This window comes from Phascolarctos cinereus, unplaced genomic scaffold (assembly GCF_003287225.1).
Source record: "Phascolarctos cinereus isolate Bilbo 61053 unplaced genomic scaffold, phaCin_HiC Scaffold_726;HRSCAF=1367, whole genome shotgun sequence".
NCBI lineage: Eukaryota > Metazoa > Chordata > Mammalia > Diprotodontia > Phascolarctidae > Phascolarctos > Phascolarctos cinereus.
This window is the reverse complement of record NW_027556098.1, coordinates 383909805-383934797: the sequence shown is the minus strand read 5'-3', so window position 1 is coordinate 383934797 and position 24993 is coordinate 383909805. Positions and strand designations below refer to the sequence as shown.

General features: G+C 47.5%; 1 protein-coding gene across 4 annotated transcripts in view; it reads right to left on the bottom strand.

The window, feature by feature from the left end:
* The window catches only part of RCC2 (regulator of chromosome condensation 2), a 51113-nt gene extending 29706 nt beyond the window's left edge, over positions 1-21407 (bottom strand). Inside the window, exons 1-4 of one of the 4 annotated variants that reach the window (XM_020972587.2) lie at positions 21298-21407; positions 19565-19974; positions 6648-6741; positions 3202-3345 (exon numbers count right to left, since the gene is read on the bottom strand). In XM_020972587.2, the coding sequence (XP_020828246.1) occupies positions 3202-3345; positions 6648-6741; positions 19565-19921 (595 nt within the window). In that variant the 5' untranslated portion in view covers positions 19922-19974; positions 21298-21407. Of the gene's footprint in view, positions 1-3201; positions 3346-6647; positions 6742-19564; positions 19975-20404; positions 20460-20714; positions 20926-21297 lie in introns of those variants that run through there. The other 3 variants (XM_020972597.2, XM_020972616.2, XM_020972606.2) reach the window with 3 other exon arrangements.
* Between the last annotated feature and the right edge of the window lie 3586 nt (positions 21408-24993).

Below are 24993 nucleotides of genomic sequence, written 5' to 3'. Positions count from 1 at the left end.
CAATATCATTCCAGAATATACACAAACTCTTGGAATTCAGGTGTCCTCCCAAGGAGGGTCTGGGTCCAAGGCTAGTCCCCTCCTGTCCTGGTTTACGTATACTAAGAGTAAAAATAAAATCAAAGTGGAGATTTTTATCTCTGGAGATATTAACCTCATCTTTAACTTGGAATTGGCTAAATATCTGTGAAGAGGAATAGTGTGGGTACAGTGGAAAGAGCCCCGAGTCTGAAGTCACAGGACCTGGGTTCCAATCTACCTCCACCTAAGCGACTTGGCCAAATAATTCACTGGTCCATATTCTCACTCAGTTTCCTCGTCTATCACATCAGAGGGTGCAAGCCTTTCAGCTCAGGAGCCTCCATGTCCCCAGCCTATGAAAGAAGCCACACCAAGAGAACGGAGCATTGAACGTCAGGAACTGAACGACGGTCTTTAGACCTGCGGATGATCACCGCTCGGAGAAAAAGAAGCCGTTCTCAGGGATGTGCTTGAATTCAAGGTGTTTTTACGTCAGACATCACAATGCTCAAGAAACGGATGTGACAGATACACACTAGAATGAAGGCCTGTGCCAAGTCATGGAATTTATCTTTGGAAAACTTGAAGCCAAGTACAGCAGACCATCTGTCCCCCTGGCATGATGTCCAGTCTACCTGGGAGAAGGAAGAAAGCCTAGGAAAACCCAGGATTCCGAGTTACCAAATGGGGCCCGAAAGTGTGGCCAATGGCTCAGTCTCACCAAACAGTCATGTCTGTCATACCACAGGGTATCAACTGTTTTTGTGTGGAGAGCTTGAAATAATAATATTAATGCCTGGGGGAGACAAATCCCAGAGGTTTCATCGAAAGCATCCATTCTACATTTCCTAAAAATCTTAAGTCAAAAAACTCAAACACCTTACAAAGTATTAAGTTCTCCATTATGGGGTGGGGGTGGGGGTGTTCAAATGGAAGACGGATGTAGGGAAGGGGATTCCTCTCCAAATACAGCTGGATTACTTTTGCTCTGGTCTTTGTCAGTTTCTTTGTAGTGGAAGCAAGTTTCAAATCCCACTTCTGACACTTAGTTACCTGAGGCCAGCCCCTTCACTCCTCTGGGCCTCAGTTTCCTTATTTGTAAAACTAGGGGGGTTGGACTGGAAGGTCTGTAAAGTCCCTTCTAGCTCTCAGACAGTCAAAGGAATTACAAAAAAGCCCACCACATTACTTGAGGTGCCTTTAAAAAGGCATTAGGCATAAGACAATTAGGTGTCCAAAGCCTGACATAAAACCATTTTACACGGGTCCGGATATGGTAAAGTGCTGGTGACTGTTGTGGGAAGGGACTTGCTTTTTAAAAGCAACTAAGAGATAACGGGACCGTAAGCGGTTTAAGTATGTCACTGTGAGGCCATAAAGTATAAAACTGGGCCAAACAAACTTGTTGGCTTTTTTTCTCTCTTCAACGGAACTACAAAATTAGCAGCCAAAAGAACACAACAGATGTTTCTTGTATTTGGACCTTGGTGAAGTATCTCATGAAACTGCAAAAAAATGGTTCAAACAGACTGAAATAAAAATAGCGTCATCTGGACGAAAAGCTGGCCAGAGGATCAAAAACAAAGGGTGGTGAGCAGTGCCAGAGGACCCAGAGACACAAAGGGTCTGGGAGATCCCAGAAGCTCTCAGGGACAGATCTCAGCCCCGTTTAATACCTTCATTAATAATATATTTACCAAAAAAATTAAAAATAAAAATAAAGCACTGCCACCAAAGTCACAGAATCTGGGCGCTGGGAGGGGCCTCTGTGGTCACCTGGTTCAGGGGTCTTCACCAGGAGTGTGGAATAGCTTTCAAGAAGTCCATGAATTTGGCTGAGGAAAAAAATTACATCTTTATTTCAAAAGAATTGGTTTCCCTTGTAATCTTACAGATTTTATTTTATACAATTAAAAACATTATTCTGAGAAGGGTTTCATAGGCTTCACCAAGACCTGCAAAGAGTCCATGACACAACAAATAATAATAACCACACTGCAGTTATCATGTATATAGCACCTACTCTACTACGTGCCAGGCACTTCACAAATACCATCTCATTTGATCCTCACAGCAATCCTGGAAGGTAGATGCTACTGAGCCCCATTTTATAGATGAAGAAATTGAGGCTTGCAGAGGTTAAGATAGGGGTGGGAACCTGCAGCCTTTCCATTTGAATTCAGTCAAAGGGCCACACTTGAGGGCCTCACATGTGGCCTCCAGGCTGCAGGTTCACCACCCCTGGGGTAAGACATTTTCCCAGCATTCCACATCTGTGCCTGGAGCAAGATCTGAATTTAGCAAGCCCAGCCCCCCAACAATAGTGCTGTCTTTCCCACCCAGGGACATAAACAAAGGCAAAAATGGAAAGAAACAACTCAGAAAACAGACTGGGGAACCAAGGGTAAATCCAACCCTTGGGAACCAGGCAGGTGAGCCAATAATTAGCCCTAAACTAAAGAGAGCTGCTCCAGCCTGGGCCGTCCAGAGGCTGGATTCGGAGAGGGCCAGCAAGCATTCTGAAAATCAGAGAACACTGCACAGACAGGCCGCGATCGTTACCCACGGGCAAGGTATTGCCTGGGAGGGAAATGAGGCGCACGGACGGTGGCAGAAGAAGGATCTTTGTAGATTATATTATCATGGAATGTGGCGGGAGGGGAGAAGGGGGGGAGCAAAAAGCCAACACGGAGTTGGGCAGCAAGAATAGAGTTCCTATGTCACACTGTGCTACGAAGCACGAAGGTGACAGTCTGGCTGATGATGATGCACCTCCAACAGGAATTCCATTGTAAGGCACCTCCCAATCAGAAAGCCGAGGATGCAGTGAAGTGGAGTCACACGAAGGGAGAAGGATGGGATGGGGAGGGAGTGCCCTGCCCTCCAGACAACAAAAGGAAGGAAACACTGGATCATTCACAAATGCCCAAAAGGTAGAACAAAAGAGGATTTATTTATTCCTGGCATATAAAGGGAAGGTAAAGGAAAGGAGTCCATAGGATGGCCAGCCCCCCTCCAAAATAAATCCATTACCTTCAAGGGAGACTGTGGGCGCCAAAGAGAAGTCCCGACTGTGTCGGAGGGCCAGCTTTGCAATAGATAAAATAAAAATGACAGGGCCAGATAATACAAGCACTAAACAGTGGGGCTGAGGGCTCCCTCAGACACCTTCTCACTTACCCCAGCTCCAGAGCTTTCCTTCTGTGGTGATGAGGAGACTGTGAGCCGCACAGGGGCCAGAGACCACCGTCCGCACCTGAACCCCAGAGAGACAGCCGTATCTGTGTGGCCCCCACAAGTTCTGTCCCAGATTTCGATAAGCCGCTGGAACCACAAACAGGTGACAGGTTAGGCTGTTTTGTGCACTCCCCCAACCCCACCAAATGAAGGGAACGAATTACCAAAAGACAACTGTAGCCTGCAAATGGATGTTCTTTGGGACACAAGCACCTGGCTTTGACCCTAAGTTTCAACTCTTTGGCAAAATGGGGATTTTACTCTACCTACATCACCAAGTTATTATGAGAATACATTACTTCTATAAACACCTAGCCAGTACCTTCTGTGTTCTACAAAGTGTTCTATAAACACTTAGTCAGTTCCTCCCATGTGCGTGGCACTGCACACATTTATTTAACAAACACCTGAGCAGCAAAGCACCTACTATGTTTGTGGCACCATACTAGATCCATTTATTCACCAAACACTTGAGCTATCCCTACGACATGCATGGCACTGTACTGCAATAGACACCTTTATTTAACAAGCACTTAATCAGCGCCTACTAGGTACAGTGTGAAGCCAGGCACTGTGCATACAAAGAGTAAAAAGGACACAGGAGCTGCCCTCTAGGAGCTTACACTCTCCCAGATCAAATGTCTTGTTTGAATGAAGGCTACCACAGAATGCGATGAAGCAGAAGACCCTAAAAGAGTCCTTCCAATTACTCACTCTTCTAACCACAGCAACAGGTCTGCATTTGTTTTTTGACACCTATTACTCTGAAGGTACAGGAGTATTGAAGAAAGTGTCTTCAGGCCGGGTCTGTGGCCCTGCTGTGCTAGCTCATGCTTCAAGTCTCACTGATCTGGGTGCAAGCACTGATGGCGAGGCACCAACCATTAATTTTCTGGCTTCATCAGGAAGGACTTGCATGTATTCAGGATAGTCGATGCTCATATAAGTCTATTCCTACAACCCTGCCTTCATCCCCCATCCATAGGAGATGCCACACAAATCCACCTCCTTCAGGTATAGATGCAGGAGCAATCACTGAAAGGAACTGAGCCCATCTTGCTGGCACTCCACAACGAATTCACCTAACAGCCTCGGGACTGGTAATGACACCTCATTCATTCTATAACCATCTGCACCAGCCTTGATACTAGCAGAGATGGGAAATTGAAGACATGGTCCCAACATCAAGAAGCCTTCACTAGCAGGGATGCTCTTCCCACTCTGACTCATTTTTAAAGTCATCTTCTCATCCAAAGATCACAGATTTAGAGCTTACCTTAGAGATGATCTCAGCTAACCCCTAACACCCCTCACATTAACAGAGGAAGGAACTGAGGCCCAGAGACAAGTCACTTGCCCCAAGGTTCAAGGCTGAATGGCAAGCCTTGTAATAAAAAGCCAACGTCAGCGTGACCTTTTCTTTTCTTGAACGTGTCCTGCCTATGTTTCAGGCCAACACGACCCACAAAACCACGGGGGCAAAGGGTGTTCTATTTGAACGGGACCTGCCAAGTCAAACGGTTTCACAGGTGGCAGGTTGGCTGTTCACTGACTTGCCGAAGCATCCTTGTTCCTAGCAGCGCTATGAATAGAAACCAGTGGAATTCAATCAGCTTGTGTGAAGGGGGGAATTTCTCCCCGCCTGGCCTCCTGAGGAGCCCTCACAAAAAGGGATCCCAGACACATTAGCTGCCTAGCAGCAGACCCGGGCACTGGAAGGCCAGGGTGGACCCGAACTGTGAAATCTCCTGGCCTCCCAATTTATATGGCCTGATCCTAATCAGAGATGCAGTATGAATCATTATGCTATCTTGTAAATTAACAAGGCATACACAGTAGCTGATCTGACAAGATACATAGGGATACACACCCAAGGTCAGACCATGGTGGGGAGTGATGAAAAAGGAACTGGAACAGGAAGCAGGAAAACAAATCGCTTTCTTTATACAAGGAGACATGTTGGAGAGGAAAGAGTATCAGCCGTGGAGTCAGCTAATCCAGACTTGGGGGTCCTGATTCAGGGGACTGTGGGGGAGTCACTGATCATTAATTAGGGCAAAGGTTTAGTTAGCAGGGACCTAATCCAACTCCTTCGGTTTACAGATGACCGAGGCCCACAGACACTTAACATGACTTGCCTAGAGTCACATGGTAACAAGTGGGACTTAATGCATGTCCTCCGACTTCAAATCCAGCCTTCTTTCCACTGTCCCAGGCTGTCCCCCAACTGAGCCTCAGTTTCCTCCTCCAGAAAGTGGGCTTAATGTCTCCACTACCTACCTTACCTCACAAGACTTCTGTGCCAAAACAAAGCTACTACTTCGCACAGACGGGGAAGGTTATTCCCTTCTTCCTTATCTCATTTCCCACTGGAGTGGGGATCCCCTCGGAACTTAATTCCAGCGAAACACTGAAGGAAGAACATAACCTCACAGCCTCATGTCAACGAGATGGTGAGAAGCAGGGATATCACACCTTGGTTGCAAAAAAAAAGGAGGCCCCAGGAAGTGTCCAGGGCAAGAGCAGCTGACCTCAAGGAGAAGGCGGAGGTTAAGCTTAATAAGCCTCTTGCTGAAAGGCACCTGAGAAGGGAAGGATTCAGTCCCCATCCCCCTAGAAGCAGTGTGAGCCAATGGCTTGCTTGGTAAAGGAACACCATGAGAATACTGGCTACCGACGCCCCCAGCCTTGGGTTGGGATTAAAACCTTAATGGCTTGGTTGTAAAGATTCCATCTTGTACTACGGGGAGGATGGGTGCTCATCCTGCTGCCCTGGCCCATTCATTCCCCTAATGACACCTGGTCTCCTTCCTTACACCTTTCTGGCGCTTTCCAGGTCAAAGTTGGCCGTTCTTCACTCCCTCCCTCCCTCCCTCCCTATCCTACTGGGGAGTGTTGGTGTGCAAATATTTGCCCACTGGGAGAAAGCAATGCTGGAGAGTACTTTGGGATCTTTCCAAGTGAAAGCCAGTTATCATAAAACATGGAATCAGGCCAAGTGGGCTTTTTCTTGAAAGGCTGGTAACCCAGCTGGCGCCCTCATGAGGAATGATACCCATTTTCTGGAAGTGACTGGGGGGTGGGGAAGTGGTAGGAAGAAAGGCACCCTCTATGGCCCTCCCTCTACTGTTTACACATGCAAGGAAGTTCCACCAGAAAGTCAGCACCTTCCAAAATGAGTGTATTTTAAGACAGCTACTTCACAAGTCTAACTGTGGAATCTCTGGGGTACAATCTCAAAGGACCACTCATTATCTCTCTTTTTATTAAAATAACCATCCCACAGGTAGAGGCCCGTCTTGTTTCTTTCATAAAGGAATGGAGAACCAAGGGGAGACGTTCCTTGGTGTTTTGTTTTGTTTTTTTTAAACAAGCTTTGTTTCTCCTACCTTGCTGTTTAGGCACTTCCTTCCGACCAATGAGGTCCCAGTTGGTCGCCCCAAAAATCAAAAGCTGCCCTCTGCACTTAGAGCCTTCAAGTTTCTACAAAGGAGGGGGAGGAGAAAGGAGAAAAGCATCAGCATTTAATGCCATCTTTGTGGGCAGACCTCCCAGGCTCTGCAGGAAGCAAAAGGAATAATGCCTCGTTAGTCACTGGCACCCAGCTGGCCTGCTTCTCGGGCCTTGCTGAAGTGGCCCTCAGCAATCACACAACCTAATCTCCGTGCTTTAATACATGTAATTCCATTCCTGCAGCACCTCGCTTGTTATGCCCAGGGCTCATTTCTTATCCTTTTGATTTCTTATTTAAATATATTTTGCAAAACACTATAAAAATAAATACAGGCCAAATACACCACCAAATCACATACCCTCCCTCCCACCCTGCAGAATGACTTAACACAGGTATTTGCAAGATGCCTGTAGAGAGTATTACAACTGGCTTGTCCTCAGGGCCAGATCTCCATTTTCCTATCAGCAAGCAGAGCTCCACGCAGACTTCCAGTGTTGGGCCTGGGCTTCACTTCTGCATAGTAATTAAACCTGACCAGCCTCTCCTACTGTTCCTTCTCTTCACACCCAGTAGGCCAAGAATCTCTCACTAGGGAAAAGTGGGAGGGAACACTGAAGGGAAGAGCGACACCCCCACACATATTCTAGAATCCCTACAGGCTTTTCTCAACTCCTAAATCTTCAAGGAAAAGTGCGTGAACTCGAGAGAAGCAGCCAGGGCACCAGAGGTCTGGGATGGGGCTCCCTTCAAAGGCCACTGCCATTCATTTTGTTCTTCCATCAGTCAAAAGGAATCAATGATGAGTGAAATGAGGGTATTCCCCAGGGCTCAGATGTGTAAGTGAGAAGCCGGAATTTCTAGCTGGTTTATTTCAGTGTTCATTCTGACCCAGTCTACCAGTGGTATCAGCCATACATAGATTCTGATGTTCCGTTGTATCCATAGATAAAAAAAAAAGTCAATCAACTTTTCTAGGACTCTGCTTCCTCATCTGTAAAACAAGCAGGTTGGACTAGATGACGGTTAAGATCCCTTCCAGGATCATCCAGTTCCTTGCTGAACAATCTATTTATGCCGTGATATTATAAAGACCAGTAACACTGACTGACACCAAAGCACAAATTTGGGCTATGAACACAAGGCACCGTGTCAGACTCAGCTTCCATGTTGGTCACTCTAGCCCAACCGGTGTCTATTAAAATTTCACCCTCTTCCTTCCACAGGGCGGCTTTCTGGAAGAAGAGAAGGGAAATACAGGGGGAGAGAGAGGTGGTATATCAGTAAAAGAGAACACCTGTCTGCTCTTTCCAGTTACGGAATGGCAAGGAATGGAAACTGGTTTCATCTTTAATAATGCAGGCACCTCTCGAGCCTTGTGAGGCCCTGGGGAGGAAAACGTTCTGTAAACACTAGAGTGCAAGAGGACTACCTTATAATAGTTATTACTCCTCACCAACATGGATAGGAAAGGCCAACAGGAATACATCCACAGGAAATTAAGAGGCACAATCTGATTTAAAGAAACCATTTTCTGAATGGTTTCTCAATGGGGGCGGGGATTTTTTGGCCCAGACTTGTGACTTCATTGGTGTAAGAAATTTCCAATGAGGAAACTCAATGTCAGCGGGGTTATGTTCCGCACCTTTGGGATGCTGCCTGAGACCCTGAGATTGGGAGCAACTTGTCGAGGGTCTCAAACCCAGGTTTCCTCGACTCTGAGGTCGGCTCCCTTTCTTTATCCACTATGCCTCCCTACCTTTTTAAAAAGCAAAACAAAAAAGGGGGGGGGGGTGTTAGCTAGGCGGCACAGTGCATAGAGCTCCAGCCTTGGAATTGGGAGGACCTGAGCTCAAATCTGGCCTCAGACACTTGACACTTAATTGGTGGAGTGACCCTGGGCAAGTCACTTAACCCCGATTGCCTAACCAAAAAGCAAAAACAAAAAACAAAAACAAAAACCCTTTTAACCAACTGAGAAGTTTGACAACCCAATTAACTGACATTTCTATACGTTTGTTTACAAAGAGCCTTCTATACAATTAGAAGCCTCAGGGGATGCAAGTTCATAGAAGGGAAAGGACCAACTTCCTCTTATTTTGCAGGAGGAAAAACAGCTTCATCCAGGCATTCACAACCCCATTTTACAGATGAAGAAACTAAGGTTGAGAGGTTGCTGACATGCCGTGGTCTACACAGCTCAGAAGGTTCCAGACTAGAATCCTGATTCTGTATTAAGATCCTTTCCTGCTATACCACACTGCTCCCAGTCCAGGACAGTTTAAGTGCACATTTTCAAAGTAAATGGATACCATTTCCTTGACAACTTGACAACCCAAATCTGACACTGTCAGGTTCTTCCAATGGTGTGACCTCTGACCCATGCTCTGGCTGGCGTCGAAACACCAGCGTGAGAAAACATGTTCATTTACAGCACAAGCCTGCTTCATAAATGGGGGGATGGAGGGGGATGGAGGGGGTAGGAACAGCACAAGCGCCAGCCAGAAGGCGACCTCACTACACTTAAATTATTTAGAGCTAGACCTTAATCAGAGATACTAGAACCCTGCTGCACCCAAGGCTCAGATTACTTGACTCTGAGTCCAGTTTCCCCTGGTTATCTGCCCTCCTTTGGCTAAAATGGTGGGCCTTAGCTTAGGAGCGAGTAAAGATGTCGAGTTGGAGTACAGAGAGAATGCTGAAGCCGTCATCTACCGAGATCAATTTTTCTATGTCAAGAAAAAGGAAAGAAAAAACCCTGGTGAAGTTTACTCTCCAGGCCATCTTAGTTGGCCAAAGTATAATCAAGCAAGCAAGCGTTTATTTATTAAGCATCTATTATGTGCTAGAGATACAAGCACAGATGTGAAAGTTGTCCCTGCCTTCAAGGAACTTCCAATCTAGGGACTGATAGAGCAGAGAGGGGAGGGTGTTTAGGAAGAGATGAATAGAGAAAGGCCTCATGAAGAACAAGGTTCTTTAACCTGGGACCCTTACGGATTTCAAAAGGTCCATGTACTTACATGGGAGAAAAATGACATCTTTAATTCAAGATAATTGGTTTCTTTTAGAATCCCGTGTGTTTTATATTTTATGCATTTAAAAATATTCTGAGAAGGCATCCACAGATTTCATCAGACTGCCCCCAAAAGTTAAGAATCTGACACAGGAGGCATTTGAACTCAGTCTTAAAGGACATTAGGGCCCCCAAACCAAGGTGAGGAGGGAACGCACCCCAGGCTCGGGGTGGGGGGCAGCCTGTGCAAATGCAGAGAAAGACGGGAGGGAGAACATTAGCTCCTGGGGGAGGGGAGTAAAGAGTCACCAGACCATGGAAAGTTCATTCAGATGACAGAGATGACCACGGGCCAGACATCATCAATTGCATGTGGCAGAAGCATAGGGGGCGAGCAGGCAGGCAGACGCTTCAAAGACACACCTCACATAAGTCACCCCTCAGCGCGTGCCACAGGACACACCACTTTCCCAAGAATAAAACCAATTCTTTTCTGTAACAAGCGCTCCATCAACGAGCACCCATTTGGGGCCGAGACACACTGCACCAACCGGTCTTGAGCAGAGAAAGGCTGGATGGGGAAAAATCTTGCCAAAGTTCCCAGTCACAGAAGAGCCTGTCATTGCCCTAAAGACTTGAAGCCCTCCTCTAGAATGGCTAACAGTTATAAAGAGCCTAGTAGGTGCCAGGCACTGTCCTAAGCACTTCACAAGCATCAGCTCATTTCATTCTCACAACAACCTTGGCAGATCAGGTGCTATTTTCATCCCCATCTTACAGATGAGGAAACTGAGGCAGATTAGCCCCAGGGCCACACAGCTAGTATCTGGGGCAGGATTTGAAGCTGAGGCTTCAGAGCCTGCCACAACACATGCTGGTGTCTCTGCCAGGATGGCAGGGGATTTCTGCCTGTCCCTCGTGATTTCTCAAGGCCAGCTGGGAGGTACCAAGATGAATATTAGTGGTAGTTTGAGCAGCTCTTCATAGATCAATCCATTACCAAGCTATGGCCTTTCACATCGACAATAAAAAGTGAATTATGGGAGGAAGCACATTTCACATCATTCCTCATATTAGTTTAAGTGGTCTAATGACTCTAAGGAGTTAATTATCGGCCTGCTAGCAATCACATATCCCAAGACCTTCATGCTTAAGAAAGCTTCTGGAACGCAGGGACTGAATTCCTTTCAGCCTCTGTATCCATCCCCAGCGCCTGGCACACAGCAGGTCGTTGAAAATGATTCTTGACTGGCTTCAGTACTTTACATTTGCATTCTCTACATACTTAATTGCTATAAAAGAGCTTGCCTTCTTAAACTACTTCTTCCAATATATCCTCCACTTCTTATTTCACATTTTCACCCTTTCCCTAGGAAGAAACTGGCCACCTTAACTGCACACCACATCCATCAGCTATTCATTAGAGCCCCGAAATAGTCATCTCATATGGAACAGCTATCACAGATGAGTGTATGCCTCCCACAAGATGAATGCTCAAAGAGAGAATGTCAGGGTAGCAAAAGCGGGGTGGGGGAGAAGGGGGAAATATATGGTATTTGACCCTTAGATATTTAATTCAGGATTCACTGATGGGACTACAGACTGTTTACCAGATAATGTTGGCTTCTGTAATACTGCTCATATTCAAAGGCCACAGGATAGCTTAAAAACAAACAAAAAAAACCCTACCCCCAAAACGCTAAGTGAATTTCACTTAATCTTGCCGCCTCCCTCCCAACACCCTGGTCGCACAACCTGGGCTGAGATGGACAGCAATAGCAAAAACATACACTGCGCTTCTTCAATCAACAAAATGGGATTTCTGGTATAAAGTGACTTTTGAATTATTACCCAAGTCCAAGAAACATGTTTGAGAGTCAACCTTTTAACATACATTCATTTAGAAGCCTGCCTCTCTCCTAGGCGGCAGGGCTGTTCAGAAAAATGCCTTCCACAATAAATTCCCTAATGGGCTATCAACTGAAACAGGCTTTGAGCCCAGTTCTCCAAGATATTTATTTGCTGCTTTCTGATTGGACAGATTTGTCTCGGGGTCCACTAAACCTTCAGCAACCCTATCCTGGAAAAATTACACTGAGACGTCTTCTGCGATCTGGCCCGCTGCATTCACCTTACAGCTAGTGTACAGTCAACGGTACTTGGTTTAGTCTACTTAGAGGAATACCTCTGGAAGGTCGCTCCTAATTCAGATTGAATCAAAACGACACAATTAACCACAATGAGGTAGTCTGTTTGCCTGGCAGAGATCCCCGGGTACTTAGGGCAAAAATGATTTTCTCTGTCTAAAATAATATATGGCTAGTACAGATCAGACCCATAAAAATTGACATCTCATGCTTTCAAGGAAGCATGGTACAGTGGAGAAAGAGCTGGCCTAGGGGTCAGAAGCCCCACAAGGCCATTTACTAGCTGGCCTACTAAGTGAAAGGGGTTGTACCAGATGAGCTCCAAGGCCCCTCCCAGTTCTGACTGTCTGGGTTTTAAGGCCCTTGGGGTCCTGGACCAACATTTATGAACCTAAAACAAAAAAACCTTTCTGCAATGGCTAAACGCTATTGGTCCCTCCTTCAAAAGACAAATAGGTAAGGCTTCATGTGTAAACTGCAGACAACCGTAGCTACCTATAAAAACGGTTATTTGAGCAAACCATTCATATATGATTTTGCACCACCCCAACTATACAGTAGGTATTGCAGGGTTCTAAAAATAGAAAGGGGCAGAAGGAAAGGAGGAGAGGGAGAGAGAGAGAGAGAGAGAGAAAAAGAGAAGGAAAAAAGAGAAAGGGAGAAAAAGAGTGAAAGAGAAAGAACAAAAAAAAAGAAAACAAAGGGAAGGAAAGCAAGGGAGAAAGGAAGGAAAGAATGAAGTAAGGAAGGGAAGGAGGGAGGGAGAAAGGGAGGAAGGAAGGAAAGAGAGGGAAGAAAGAAGGAAGAGAGGGAGGAAAGGAGGAAGGAAAGAAAGAGAGGAAGGAAGAGGGGAAGGGAGAGAGAAAGGAATGGAGGAGGGGAGGAAGGGAAGGAGGGAAGGAGGGAGGGAGGACACTGCTAAACAAAGTAACCTATTTGTCCAAAACCTGACCTGGAGATCCTCTTGCTGGGGCTGAACACAGCAGTATGGTCCAGTGGGAAGGGCACTATTTCTTGCCATCAAAGGACCTGGGTTCACATTCCACCTCTTAGGCTTACTACCTGTTTGACTGAGCATGTTACATCACCTCCACGGGCCTCAGTTTCCTCATCTGTGAAAAAGAGGGTTGGCTCCCATGGGCTCCGAGATCCCTCTCAGCTCTCCACCTAGGATTCTATATAAAACAGCGACAGCAACATTCACCCAGCATTATCAGGGTTCATAGCAGCATTCTTTGTGATTGAGGGGGGAGAGGAGGGAGAAAGAATGCGGGACATAAAATATATCCCATGATGGGGGAACAGCTGACCAAGGTGTATAGTAAGTAAGTAAACAGAGTATTACTGCCTATTAAGGAAGGCCAAAGCATGAAGAATTCAAAGAACAGAGCAGAAGGCTTGCATGAAGCCACGGAACAGAGAAGGCTGTGCCAAAGAAGAGACTTTAGGTGGTGGACACAGCAAGGGAGAGGAGGCGAGACCCAGGTCACAAAGCAAGGGTCAAGGCCAAAGTCAAAGGGCCCACTGACCCATTCCTCCTATTCCAGGGAAAGTACTTCTGTGGGGGTAACAGGGCAGGAGAGAGCTGGTTCACATGCTCATCAGCATAAAAAATGAACCAATTCCAATATGAGTATCAATAATTTTCATAAATATGTTCCTTCCCAAATGTTATACTTCGATAATGTTGCTAGTGGCTAGTGCACTGGCCCTGGAGCCAAGAAGACTCAAGTTCAAATCTAGCCTCAGAGACACCTACTGTCTGTGTGACCCTGGCCAAGTCACTTCTGTGGCTTGCTTCAGTTTCCTCAACTGTAAAACAAGGATAATAATAGGCACCTCCTTAGCAGGGTTACTCTGAAGAGCAAATGAGTCAATATTTAGAAAGCGATTAGCACAGTGCCTATTACTGTTGTTAATAATAATGATGATGATGATAATAATGATAATAATAATAATAAAAAAAGGAAAGCAGCCTTGAGAAGGCTCAGGATCTGCTTGAGAGAATTTTAATGTTTCTTCTACTCTGCCAGAACAGCATTTAAATTATCTTACAATAGACTTATTTGCTCAATTTTTTAAAAAAATCTTCTTGATAAATGATGCTTCAACACATCAGAGGCACCCCTAGTATACTACCAATTGAATAATTCTCCACAGTATACAAAGGCTAAGATGCCAGATTTAGGGCTGAAAGAGAATTTCAAGGTCCCCTAGACCGTCAAAGGCCACCTCACCAGCCCCAATCTGTCAGAATTGCCCACAATCACAATTGCAATGATTGTAAAGTCAGGACAACATCTGGTTGCAAATCCTCTTGGCTAACTTATTTGTGCCATGTCCATGAAGAGCAATCCCAGGGCAAATACTATGTATCCTAATAGGAGAGGCCCCCGATACAAGGAGAAACAACTGACAACGTGTGGGGGGAGGCGTGGGGGGGGGTTTGAGGTTTGTATGGAAGCAAAATTGATACTCAGTTGCCTGGTACATATTTCCAAAGGGCCAGGGGAAACATAGAAGTGGTGTGAGTCAGTGGATAGAGAGCTAGCCTTGAAGCCAAGATCTGAGTTCTAGTTCTACCTTTGACACATAGTGGCCATGTGGCTGTAGGGAAACAAGTCTAGCTCTAGGCACTCTGGGTAACTAAGACCAGATGTTGAAAAAAAAGGGGGGGGCCATGCCAAACTCCCTCTACCCTGGTGAAGAGAGTTTCCCCCATGAAACCAATGCTATCACCAGGCTAGTCTCTATCCCAAGCCAAAGGAAACAGATAGCATCATCAGCTTGTGTGACCCCCCAGACAGCAGTGGACTAGAACATCTCTGGACTATGGGGTATTTAAGGCTGAGGACCACGACTGACCTTTCAATCGTGGCACAGGCTATGTGCCCCCTTCATAGGTAGAGAGGGCAAAGTATCATTACTCCCATTTTACAGAGGAAGAAACTGAGGTTCTGAGGGGGTGAAGACAACCAAGAAGTGAAATTCTAGCAACTCCTTCTAGCCTCTAGGATAAGCTACAACCCCCTCAGGTCAGTCAAAGGCTGCCACACTGGCTCTGGCCTCCCTCTCCTTCACTGGTTGGGACTATGACTGGCCCTCCTGCCTGCCCCATACACAGCCTTCAAGGCATCACAGATTCAGGGCTGGAAGGGCTTTCCTAGGTCATCTGGTCCAACCACAACACTCATTTTACAGTTGTAGAAACTGAGGCTGAGAGAGAAGGGATTTGTCCAAGGTCACAGAGGTACCACGTGGCTGACTGAAGATTTGAAACCAGGTCACCCAGACTCCAAGCCCAATGCCCTTTCACTGCCCCCCCTGCCCTTTCCAGGCCTCTTATCCCTCCAATGCACTCCCCCTCCTCACATGTGAGAGTCTTAGAATTCTTCTTTCCAAAGCTCACTTTGAATGCTTCCTTCCCTTATCAAACCTATCTATCCTAAGCCCCAGCTGGTAGCACCTTCCCTCAGGAAAAGACCTTGTGCATGCATCTCACATTTACTAATCTGTGTTGTTTCCCACTAATCTCATGTAGATTCCATGTTAATCTTTCCAATACAAGAAAGCCCCCAAGGACTGTCATTCCTCTGTGCCCCTGGAGTTTAAGTCAGAAATGTTTCTGTATCCCCAGAACCTAACTCTGTGCTTGACATGTAACACGTGATTAATAAAATCAAAGAAATTTCTTTGCCCCTAATCACACACATCAATTATCTGTCAGCACCAGGGACATAGCAGTACAAGCAAACATTTTTATAGCTCCTTCAAGTTTGCGAAACACTTTACCTATGGCTTGTTGATCCCGTGAGTAGACAGCTAGGCATATTTCAGAAGGACTGACAGGGCAAACAGAGACGGTGTGGGTTAATGGATAGAAAGCTGCCCACCAACCCACCCTGCTCCTGGGACCCCCCCTCACCCAAGCTTGGTTAAATAGTTATATTTTCTGGGGTTGGCCCCTCCTTCCCTTTTCTGGACTTCTGAGTTCTTAAAAAAAAGAAAGTTCTGAACTGCTCCATCCTAATGACAGTTGGATTTGTCCATTTAATCTGGCTTGCTGCGAAGGTCTGGATCCCTGCAAACTGTCAAAGAATCTGATCAGGCAAAAGTTTTCAAAGGAAGACATCCAACCACATGAATAGCTGCTCCAAATCACTAATAATTAGAGGAATGCAAATTATAGCCAAGGGGAGATTTCACCTCACACTCAGATTGGCAAAGATGACTTAATTAATTAATTAGGTTTTCTTGCGCTCACAAGTCTGGACTGTCACGTTGGCACTTTTTCTAGAAAATAGCCACTGGCCAAAGGAATAATAATGTTGGCTCCCACTGACATAACAGGACATAAATGACAGCTCTAACCCTTGACAGATCATTATTGATTCAATAGGGACCCTTCCACTTTGAATGAATTGTCAAGGGTTAAGAGAATTCATAAGACACCATGGTCTCTGTTTTAACCAAAATTTTTAAGACCCTCTGGGATCAAGTGAATTCTGTATGGTCTAAAAGTATGTGTGTGTTCTTCCCATCTCCTCATTTCCCACCAGGCTGCACTTCTTTTAGGACTTCTACTTTTTCAGAAGCCCAGGAACCTCATCTTTGTGAAATCTTCTCATCCTCCAAGATCCAATCAACCCTGGGTTCTCACCACCCTCTCTGCCCCTCTGCCTTTAGGTGAGAGAGTCAAAGACCCCAAAGCCTCCATTTAAGGAGGAGGTGCAGGCCAGACCCTCATTTCTCACCTTGCTCAACTACTTTGAGACTTCCCTGATCTTTCTAGCATGTCCCCTCCACAGGGTAGCTTCTTCTTCCAGTTTCCTTCTGTATGCTGTTTTCCCCCTTTAGATTGTAAGCTCCCTGAGGGGCAAGGCCTTACTTTTTTCACATCTGTATCCCCAGAGCAAAAGTTTTGACTACTATTGATTTGCCTTCTTAACTGCAAAGACCCTCAAAAAACTTCTAAAGGTCACCTCACTTGAAAAGATGCTATCTAAATACTTATTCCCTTCCCTTTGCCCCAGAAAAATGGAAGACTTTGTCGATACAGGTACGTATGTTAAGTACATGACACTTTGAAACTTCAAACCTGGGTCAAATGCACACTTACATACGGCAGAGAAGGGAAAAATATAAGCATTTATTAAGTACCTACTATGCGCCAGGCACTGTGCTAACCACCTTATGGTTATTATCTCACTGGATCCTAACAATGCTGGGAAATAGTGCTAATGTTATCTTCATTTTACACAAGAGGAAACTGAAGACAGAGGAGTTAATTTCTCAGAATCACAGAGCTAATAAACATCTAAGGCAAAATTTGAACTCAAGCCTTCCAGACTCTGGACCCAGTAATTTATTCACCAAACCACCTAACTATTTTGCTTAAACAAAACCCATCTGTTTTTATTATGCAATGGAATTTCTTCACTAAATATAGTCTTTGCATGGAGTTACTTCCCATAGGTGTATAAAGATTACTTAGGGAAAGGAGGTCAAGCATAAGAAACTTGGGTAACCTTCCTGCCTTGACCCAGATGGTCCATTCTGCAGTTCCATTTGGGACTCCCTGAACAGACAAACCCATTGCTTTAACAGGCTCCCTCAATGGGCCAGAGGAGAGCTGCCGAATTTCATTTTGCCCTTTAGAAATTATCCCTGCAAACATGAACACAGAAATGGGTTGCAGTCCAGACCACTGTATTCTGGCTGAGCTCTCGATTGCAGGTGAAAACTAAATTGAAAATTAGGAAGTTAGTGTTTGCTGGGCAAGTATCTGAATTACTCAATTTCCCAATAAACGGGGGGGGGGGGGGGGGGGGGGGAAGCTAAGAAAGTTTAAGTGGACCTGTCAATGTAATCCCCAAAACAAACACTAAGCTGGGGTGGATCATCTGGCTGTCTCTGGTACTGTCAACCTCCACACCAGGCTCTGACAGCAGGCAGGGACTCTAAATGAGTCCCTTTAGAACAGAGGAGGGCCCTTAGGGGAGAGAATAGTGTTTAAAGACCAGGAAGCCAAGCCCAAGGAAGGGGAAGTCACTTGTCCAGGGTAGGCCCCGTAAGGTGATGCAGGGTCTTCAGGATCCCATCTCTGCACACTCTAAACTCCCTCCCTACCACTGCTCCAAGTGACCTCCTTCCTTCCTTCTGAGATAATGTCATTTCAGGGTTCCTTCCTCAAATCAAACACGAGGGCGAGCATTAATTTGCGCCTTAGTGGAAAGCCCTACTAGGGCTGTGTTTAAGACCCTCAAAATACTTGGGAGTGTGCTGGGAATCAGGAAGGAAGAATAGTTACTATAGTCCCCTTTCTCTGGGCAGTAGTTGTATAAAAGACCTGAACTCCAGGCCTGGCACTGCCACTTAGTAGCAAATCATGGAGCATCCTGGGCCTTGCTTTCCTCCTCCGCAAAATGGATATCAACGTACTTTTACTACCTACCCCTAAAGGGGTATTATAAGGCAGATGCCTGCTCCTCCAAAAAGAATCCCCTATATTCAGAGTGGGAAGGGGGATCTAGTCCAACCCACAGTGTGCAGGAAATTCTTCTACGTATATCTGGGCCAGTGATTACTGGGAGTGGGGGGGGAGCTCCCTACCTGAAGAGGCAGTTCATTATTGCACTTCTGGGCTTAAGAAGCCCAGGAAGAAAGATCCAGAGACCAATGTATAGGGATATTTAAGTACTGGCTCAACCCAACGGAAAGGGAGGGGTGGGTGAACTCTCCGAAAACTACAAAAATCTACATAAACGGGCGCTGCCATTATTATTCAATTACAGCATTCAGCACCGATTAGTAATTAATGACGAGATATTCATTATTCATCCTTTCCTAAGTGGGCGCTATACAGCGTCCCCGGAGACAAGTTCTGCAAACTGCCCCCTAGCCGTCCCCCAGGGGCGGAGTCCCCCAGGGATGCGCGCACCCGCCCCACCTCCCACTCGGGTGCAAGGACAAACCAGGAAACAAAGCTCAGAACACCTCACTGCCGGGCTCCCCCGCCTCCCCCAACTTTCAAGGCAGCTCGCCCTACTGGGCATGCGCCCTCTCGGCTCAGCCCGCCCCTCCCGAAGCAGGGCTTCCCCCAGCTTCCAGGACGACGGGAATGGGGCGGGAGAGAGCGTGCGCAGTACCCAGCGTCGCCGGCCCCTCCCCTTCGTCGAGCGCCGGAGTCGAGGCGGCGGGAACCTCAAAGCCCCGGCAAAATCGCCGCTCCCTGCAGAGCCTTCGCGGGCGGGCGGGCAGCCCCGCCTCTCCCTCCCCCTTCCTTTTCCCCTCCCCCACCCCGCCATGACTAACCCGCCGCACGCAGGGGGGAGGGAATCAGGGAGGCTTCTTCCCCCCCCACAACCCCCCCCCAGCTTCCCGCCCGGAGGCGCCGCCAGCTCCTCCCTCCCCCCTTCATAACCGAACTTGAAAACTCTCGATTCCCCCAAAGGGAGGGGGAGGGGAGAAGGCAGCTCGCAGCGGCCGGCGGGGGCGGGGCCATGACCCCCCTCGCTCCCCGCTCTGTTCCGTTCCCCCTCCCCCCGGACCCCAGTGCACGCGGGCTTCGGCCTCCCCTCCCCCGCCGCCGGCCTACGGGGGTGGAGGGTGATGGGGAGGGGAAAGGAGCCCGGGCTGCTCGCGGCGGCCCCCCGCGGAGACGGCGCCCAGCCCTCCCGGCCCCGCACTCACTATCCGCTCCTTCGTGTGCTCCGGCTCCGTGATGACGACGGCCTGTCCCGCCCCCGCCTTGCCCGGCGGCGGCGCCGGCTTGGCCGACCGCTTGGCCCCGGGGCCGAGGCTGCCTCCGTCCAGTTCGGCCAGGCCGTCCTCGTCGCCGCTGCTGCCGCCGCCGCTGGAGCTGCCGCGCTCGGGCCGCTCCCGCTTCCTGCCCGCAGCCGCGCCGCCCCGCGCCTTCCTTGGGGGACCGCCCCGGGCCCCCGCCGCGCCCGCCGCCGTCGTCCCGTTGCCCGAGCTTTGCTGCTCCCAGGCCGCCGCCGCCGCCTTCGCCCCGGCTCCGAGCCCAGCGCCGAGCTTCTTCCTGGGCATCCTGGTCCCCGATGGGCGTCCTGCTTCTGCTCCGGCCGCGCTGGGTCTCCCGGCTAGGGACACACGGACACACACACACACACACACACACACACACACACACACACGCACACACACGCACGCAGCCAGGCGGGCACATCCACGACACAATAGAAGCGGGGGTCAATTTAGGAAAGCGAGAAAGCGAAAGCAGCCCGACCTGAACCCACCCAAGTCTCCGAGCCGGCCCCGCTGGGGCAAGTTTGGGGAAAGCTATGCAACGCTTGGAGATCACCTAAAGTGCCCAATGCACCCCTGCCCCCAGCGACGTCCCCCAAAAAAGTAAAATCGGGGAGGCCATGAAAGATTACACCCTCTCCCCCCCAAGAAAACCCCCAAAATCCTGATGGCAAACGATTTGGTAACACTTCTAAGAAGCTCCGGGAGTCTCCCTTGGGGCGCTCCGGCTTAAAGGGGGGGGGTCATGCTGGCCCTCTCCCCCACCTGCTGCTTTTGTCTGAGAGCCTCCTGCCAGCACCGTCCTACCCGGTTTAAAAGCCCACAGTGAAATTAATGGCAATTATCTCTTCCCCCTCCCCTTCTCCCCCAGCTTCCCTCCCTCCCCCGCCACAAATGGCTGGAGGGTCTATCCAAAGCCAAGTCTCCGGCCTCATCCATCCCTAAAGAAGTCAGGCCTGGGGGTTCTCGGGTGAGCCGGACCCTACGGGGGAGGGGTACTGGTGGAGAGTAAAGACCTTTCTCCCAGGGAGAGAAAAAAAATTCTAGTCCTCCCCCTAAAACAAAACAAAACCACCTGGTTTTTTTTTTCTTCCAACCAGAAAAAGACCCGCAACTTTGCTATGTGACCCCAACTCCGCGTCTCGCTCCCCTCGGCGGGTACCCCTCGGGGCGTCTTCCTCCCTTTTTCTCCCTCTCGGATCCCAGGTTGCAGATCTCGCTGGGCTACCCTCGCCTTCCTCCGGCGCTTCTCTTTTCTTTTGCTCTGTCTGCCTTTTTTTTTTTTATTGATTTTGAACAATGGGATCTCTGTCTGTCTCCGATTAAACCACGTGGATCCGCCTTCCTTCCCTTTTTTATTCATTCAAACCTCCCCCTAGCCCCCCCCTCCTCCCTTTCCCCAGGTTGGGAGGTGTTTTTTTTTAACCTTTTCTCTTTAAAGAGAAGGAAACATCAAACTTTCCCCTAGCTCGCAAAACTGATCGCTCTTCAATTTCAGCCCCCCCATCCCCCCCACACCTGGACCGAAAGTGATGAAAAAACTAAATCCCCCCTCCTGTTAAAAAAAAATAATTGGACCGCTGCGGTTTCGAAAACTCCCCCCCCTCCCCACATCTCCCTCCCCATCCCAGTACAGAAAAGGATTTCAGCCCACTCACCAGATACACTTAAAATGTAAATACGAGCTTCCAGGACAAATGCTTCACTACAAAACAGAAACACATGGACGAGCAGCAGAAAATGAGAGAGCTAGAAGAGAGCCGGGGGAAATAAACCTCCTCACCGCGCCCTCTCCAGGTCTGGAGGACCCCAGGGCCTGGAGGCCGGTCCCCTCCCCCATCCCTCCCCCAGGACGGGCAAAGCGGGCTGCCCCCGCCCTCTTCCACCCACCAGCGCGGCCAGCTCCGCTCCGCGCCCTCGCGGAGGAGGGCGATGATGCTTTCCTGGTACTAGCCCCCTCTTCCCCTCTTCTGCATTGCTGAGCTCTTCCAAAAACTTTCCGAACCTTTCCTCCGAGGGGGATGCCAGTCTCCAGTGGGAGCCCCACTCTTGGCCCGGCTTGTTGGGAAAGCTGGGTTTTCTGGCAGGGATCAGATCAGGCGGTTTTCCCAGCCACCCTGGGAAAGGTGCTCCCAGTCCCCACTTAATAGAGGAAGGCAGCTAAGAGCCACGAGGGGGTTCCAACCTCACACACCCAGCAGATGGGCAAAGATGAGCAAAAAAAGATTTTCTTGCATGCACAAGTCTGGGCTGAGTTACATCTTTTGCTAGAAAATGGCTCCTATTTTGGCCAAGGGAACAGTAATGACAGCTCTCATTTCTCTGTTCATTTAAAGAGCACTGGTGAAGGCAATACTGCCTCAGGTAGTAATGTCCCGAGTAAGGAGAGGGGCTAAGTTGAGGGCTAACCCTCAAGAACGTTATCATGGGATAACGAATTTAAAGCCGAAAGGGTGACTCAGGTCAGCCAGTCCACCCCCTTAATTCTGCAGATGAAAACGCCAGAGAGATTAAATAATTGGTCCAAGGTTAAACCAGCTCTAAGTAGCAAAACCTAGAATCCAACCCAGTCCCTTTGACCCCAAGGGCAGGATCTTCCCCATGACACTACTGCCTCTCAATCTGCATTCAGAAATAACTATAATATACAATATTAGGTGATAAGCCCAAAGGAGATAGATAATGTGTCTACTTTTATTGTTATGTATACAATCATAGCCAGCATTTCTGTGGATGCTTTCAGGCTTTATAAATACCTCGTTTTAGCCTCTCAACAACCTTGGGAGCTAGCTGCTAATATTATGCCCAATTTACAGAAGAGGAAACTGAATTAGACAACAGTTAAGTGACTTGGCCCAGCTAATAAGTGTGAGAGGCTGGATTTGAACTTGGGACTCCTGACTGCAGGCCCAGCACTCTATCTCCTGTAGCGTGTAAGACCTGGACCCAAGTATTCTGGATCCTAGACCAGGATAACATTAAGAAGGCAAGCACAATACCTAAGTGATTGGAATGAGCTAGACTTGCACATGGTGTTCATTAAGTGATGTTCAATTCAGTCAGTTGGCCAGCAAACATTTAAGTGCCTACTATGTGCCTGTTGCTGTGTTAAGCAATGGAGACACAAGGGAAAAACAAAAACATTGCCAGGTGTTTCCAGTCTGAGAGACAACATGCAACCAGCTATGTATAAGCAAGATATAGGGAGGACCAATTTTAAAGAATCAACAGAGGGAGAGCACCAGAATTAGGAAATACGTTCTCTTACGCAGTAATGCCTTATGTTGTAGTATCCCCCTTGTATCAATTGGATTGAAAACTCCTTGGGGCAGAAACTGTGTTATTGGGTCATTTTTATGCCACTGGTTCCCTTAATAATTGACTGCAACCTCCAAGGCTTACTGAGATTTCTCATTGGGATGCCCTAAGCTCCTGAAGACCACACCTCCAAGATTTGGCAGCTAGGTCCTACCAAGCTGCACAAGTTTGAAAGTGCAAAAGAAAGTAGGTCAGTTCTCTCAGGAGCAGCCCCCTTAAGTTCGGACGCCCTAGGTGACTACCAAATGATGAACTGTTTCAGACATAGCAATGGAGGCGTTGGGTAGTGGATACAACGCTGGGTTTAGAGCCAGCAAGACTCATCTGAGTTCAAATCTGGCCTCAGACACTTATTAGCTGGGTGACCCTGGGCAAGTCACTTCACCCTGTTTGCCTCAGTTTCCTTATCTATCAAATGAGCTGGAGAAGGAAATGGCAAACCACTCTAATATCCTTTCCAAAAAAAAAATCTCCTAATGGGGTCACGAAGAGTTGGACCCGAGTGAAACAACTGAACAAAAGATGGAGGCATTGCTCCATCCCTATTAATGAAATCACAGACCTTCAAAATGTCTGGAAGTCCTGTGGACCTAGGGGAAAGAGTGATATCAGAGAACCAGGGTTTGAATCCTACCTATCCCTGGATACCTGTCACCTAGACCAAGTCACTCTTTGGACTTCCGTTTCCTCTTCAGTAAAATAATAAGAATTGGATTTAATGACCTCTAAGGTCCCTACCAGTTCAAACCCTATGATCTTTTGCTAGAAAGAAAGCATCTTGAGGGCAGAGACTGTCTAGTGTCTCCCAAAGAACAGAACCCCCTCAGTACAGGTGTTTAATAGATTTTTGTTGAATATGAATAGTAGCCCTTTCTGAATATTTACTGACTGAATGAATGAATCCTAGAAACCAAAGGGAGTTGGAAAGGAAGCTGCTGCTTTCATATGGAAAAACTGAAAGACTGCTAACTCTCTCTCAATGACAAAAAAAGGTCAGAATCCAATAAGCCTAAAATGCTGATGGAACAAGGCAGAAGTGAGATATATATTATATTAATTATATGACTATATATATTATATTATACATGTTAATTATATTACATATAATTAATCAATATATAGATATAAATGAGAAATCTCCTAGGCCTGCATAAGACTTTGACCTCTAATCTATTATTGACTTTCCCCATCAGTTTTTCCTAGTCTTGTGTTTGCTTTCTGTCTGTGCCTGGCATATAGTAAGCACTTAATAATTGTTTGTAGACTGATTGTCTACTAACTCATACTCTCAGTATTCCCAGAACTCCCTGGATCCCCACATGCTTCTTCCCCGTGCCCCCATCTCCTGTTTTCCAGTCGGGTACATTATGCCCTAGACAAATTAGACAGCTCTTGGTCCCATGAGACCACTCCCTTCCACAAAATGCCACTTCCACTAGGACCTTTTTGTTCAAACCACACCCACTAAGCTTTTTATTTTGTAACTCCCCACAAACTTATCAGGTGATCTTTTGTACTGTAATTAACTTTGTAGATCCCATTGCTGTCAAAGGGTAGGGACTTATCGAAACTTAATGTCTCCCCTCAGTACCTCCTCTACACATAGTAGGTGCACAATAAATGGTAGAATGTGCTGTATTTCTTCCAGAGATTGCACTAAGTTTTTGAAGTCGGAAGCTGAATTAGGAAAACCTTTTCTGATCCCTTTCTCAATGACATGGTATGAACTCAACTACAGAGAGAGGTGATCCCTTGGGCTTCCCAAGGCCAGTTCCAGCAGGTTCTACCTTCCTGCAAAGGGCTTCAGTACAATCCTGGATCGTATCTAACTTCCAAGGACCAGCCTAATTAAGAAAAACTCCACCCCCACCCCCATCCCTGCCCAGGAGGCCGGCCATTTGGTGAGGAAGCTTTGGCCACGGCAAAAACACCAACCAAAATATCTTGTACAAAATAAAAGCAGCATTAACTAGAATTCAGCTAAACCTCTAGGTTCAAGGACCTGCAGGAAGTGGCATGTAGATACTTGTTCCCAT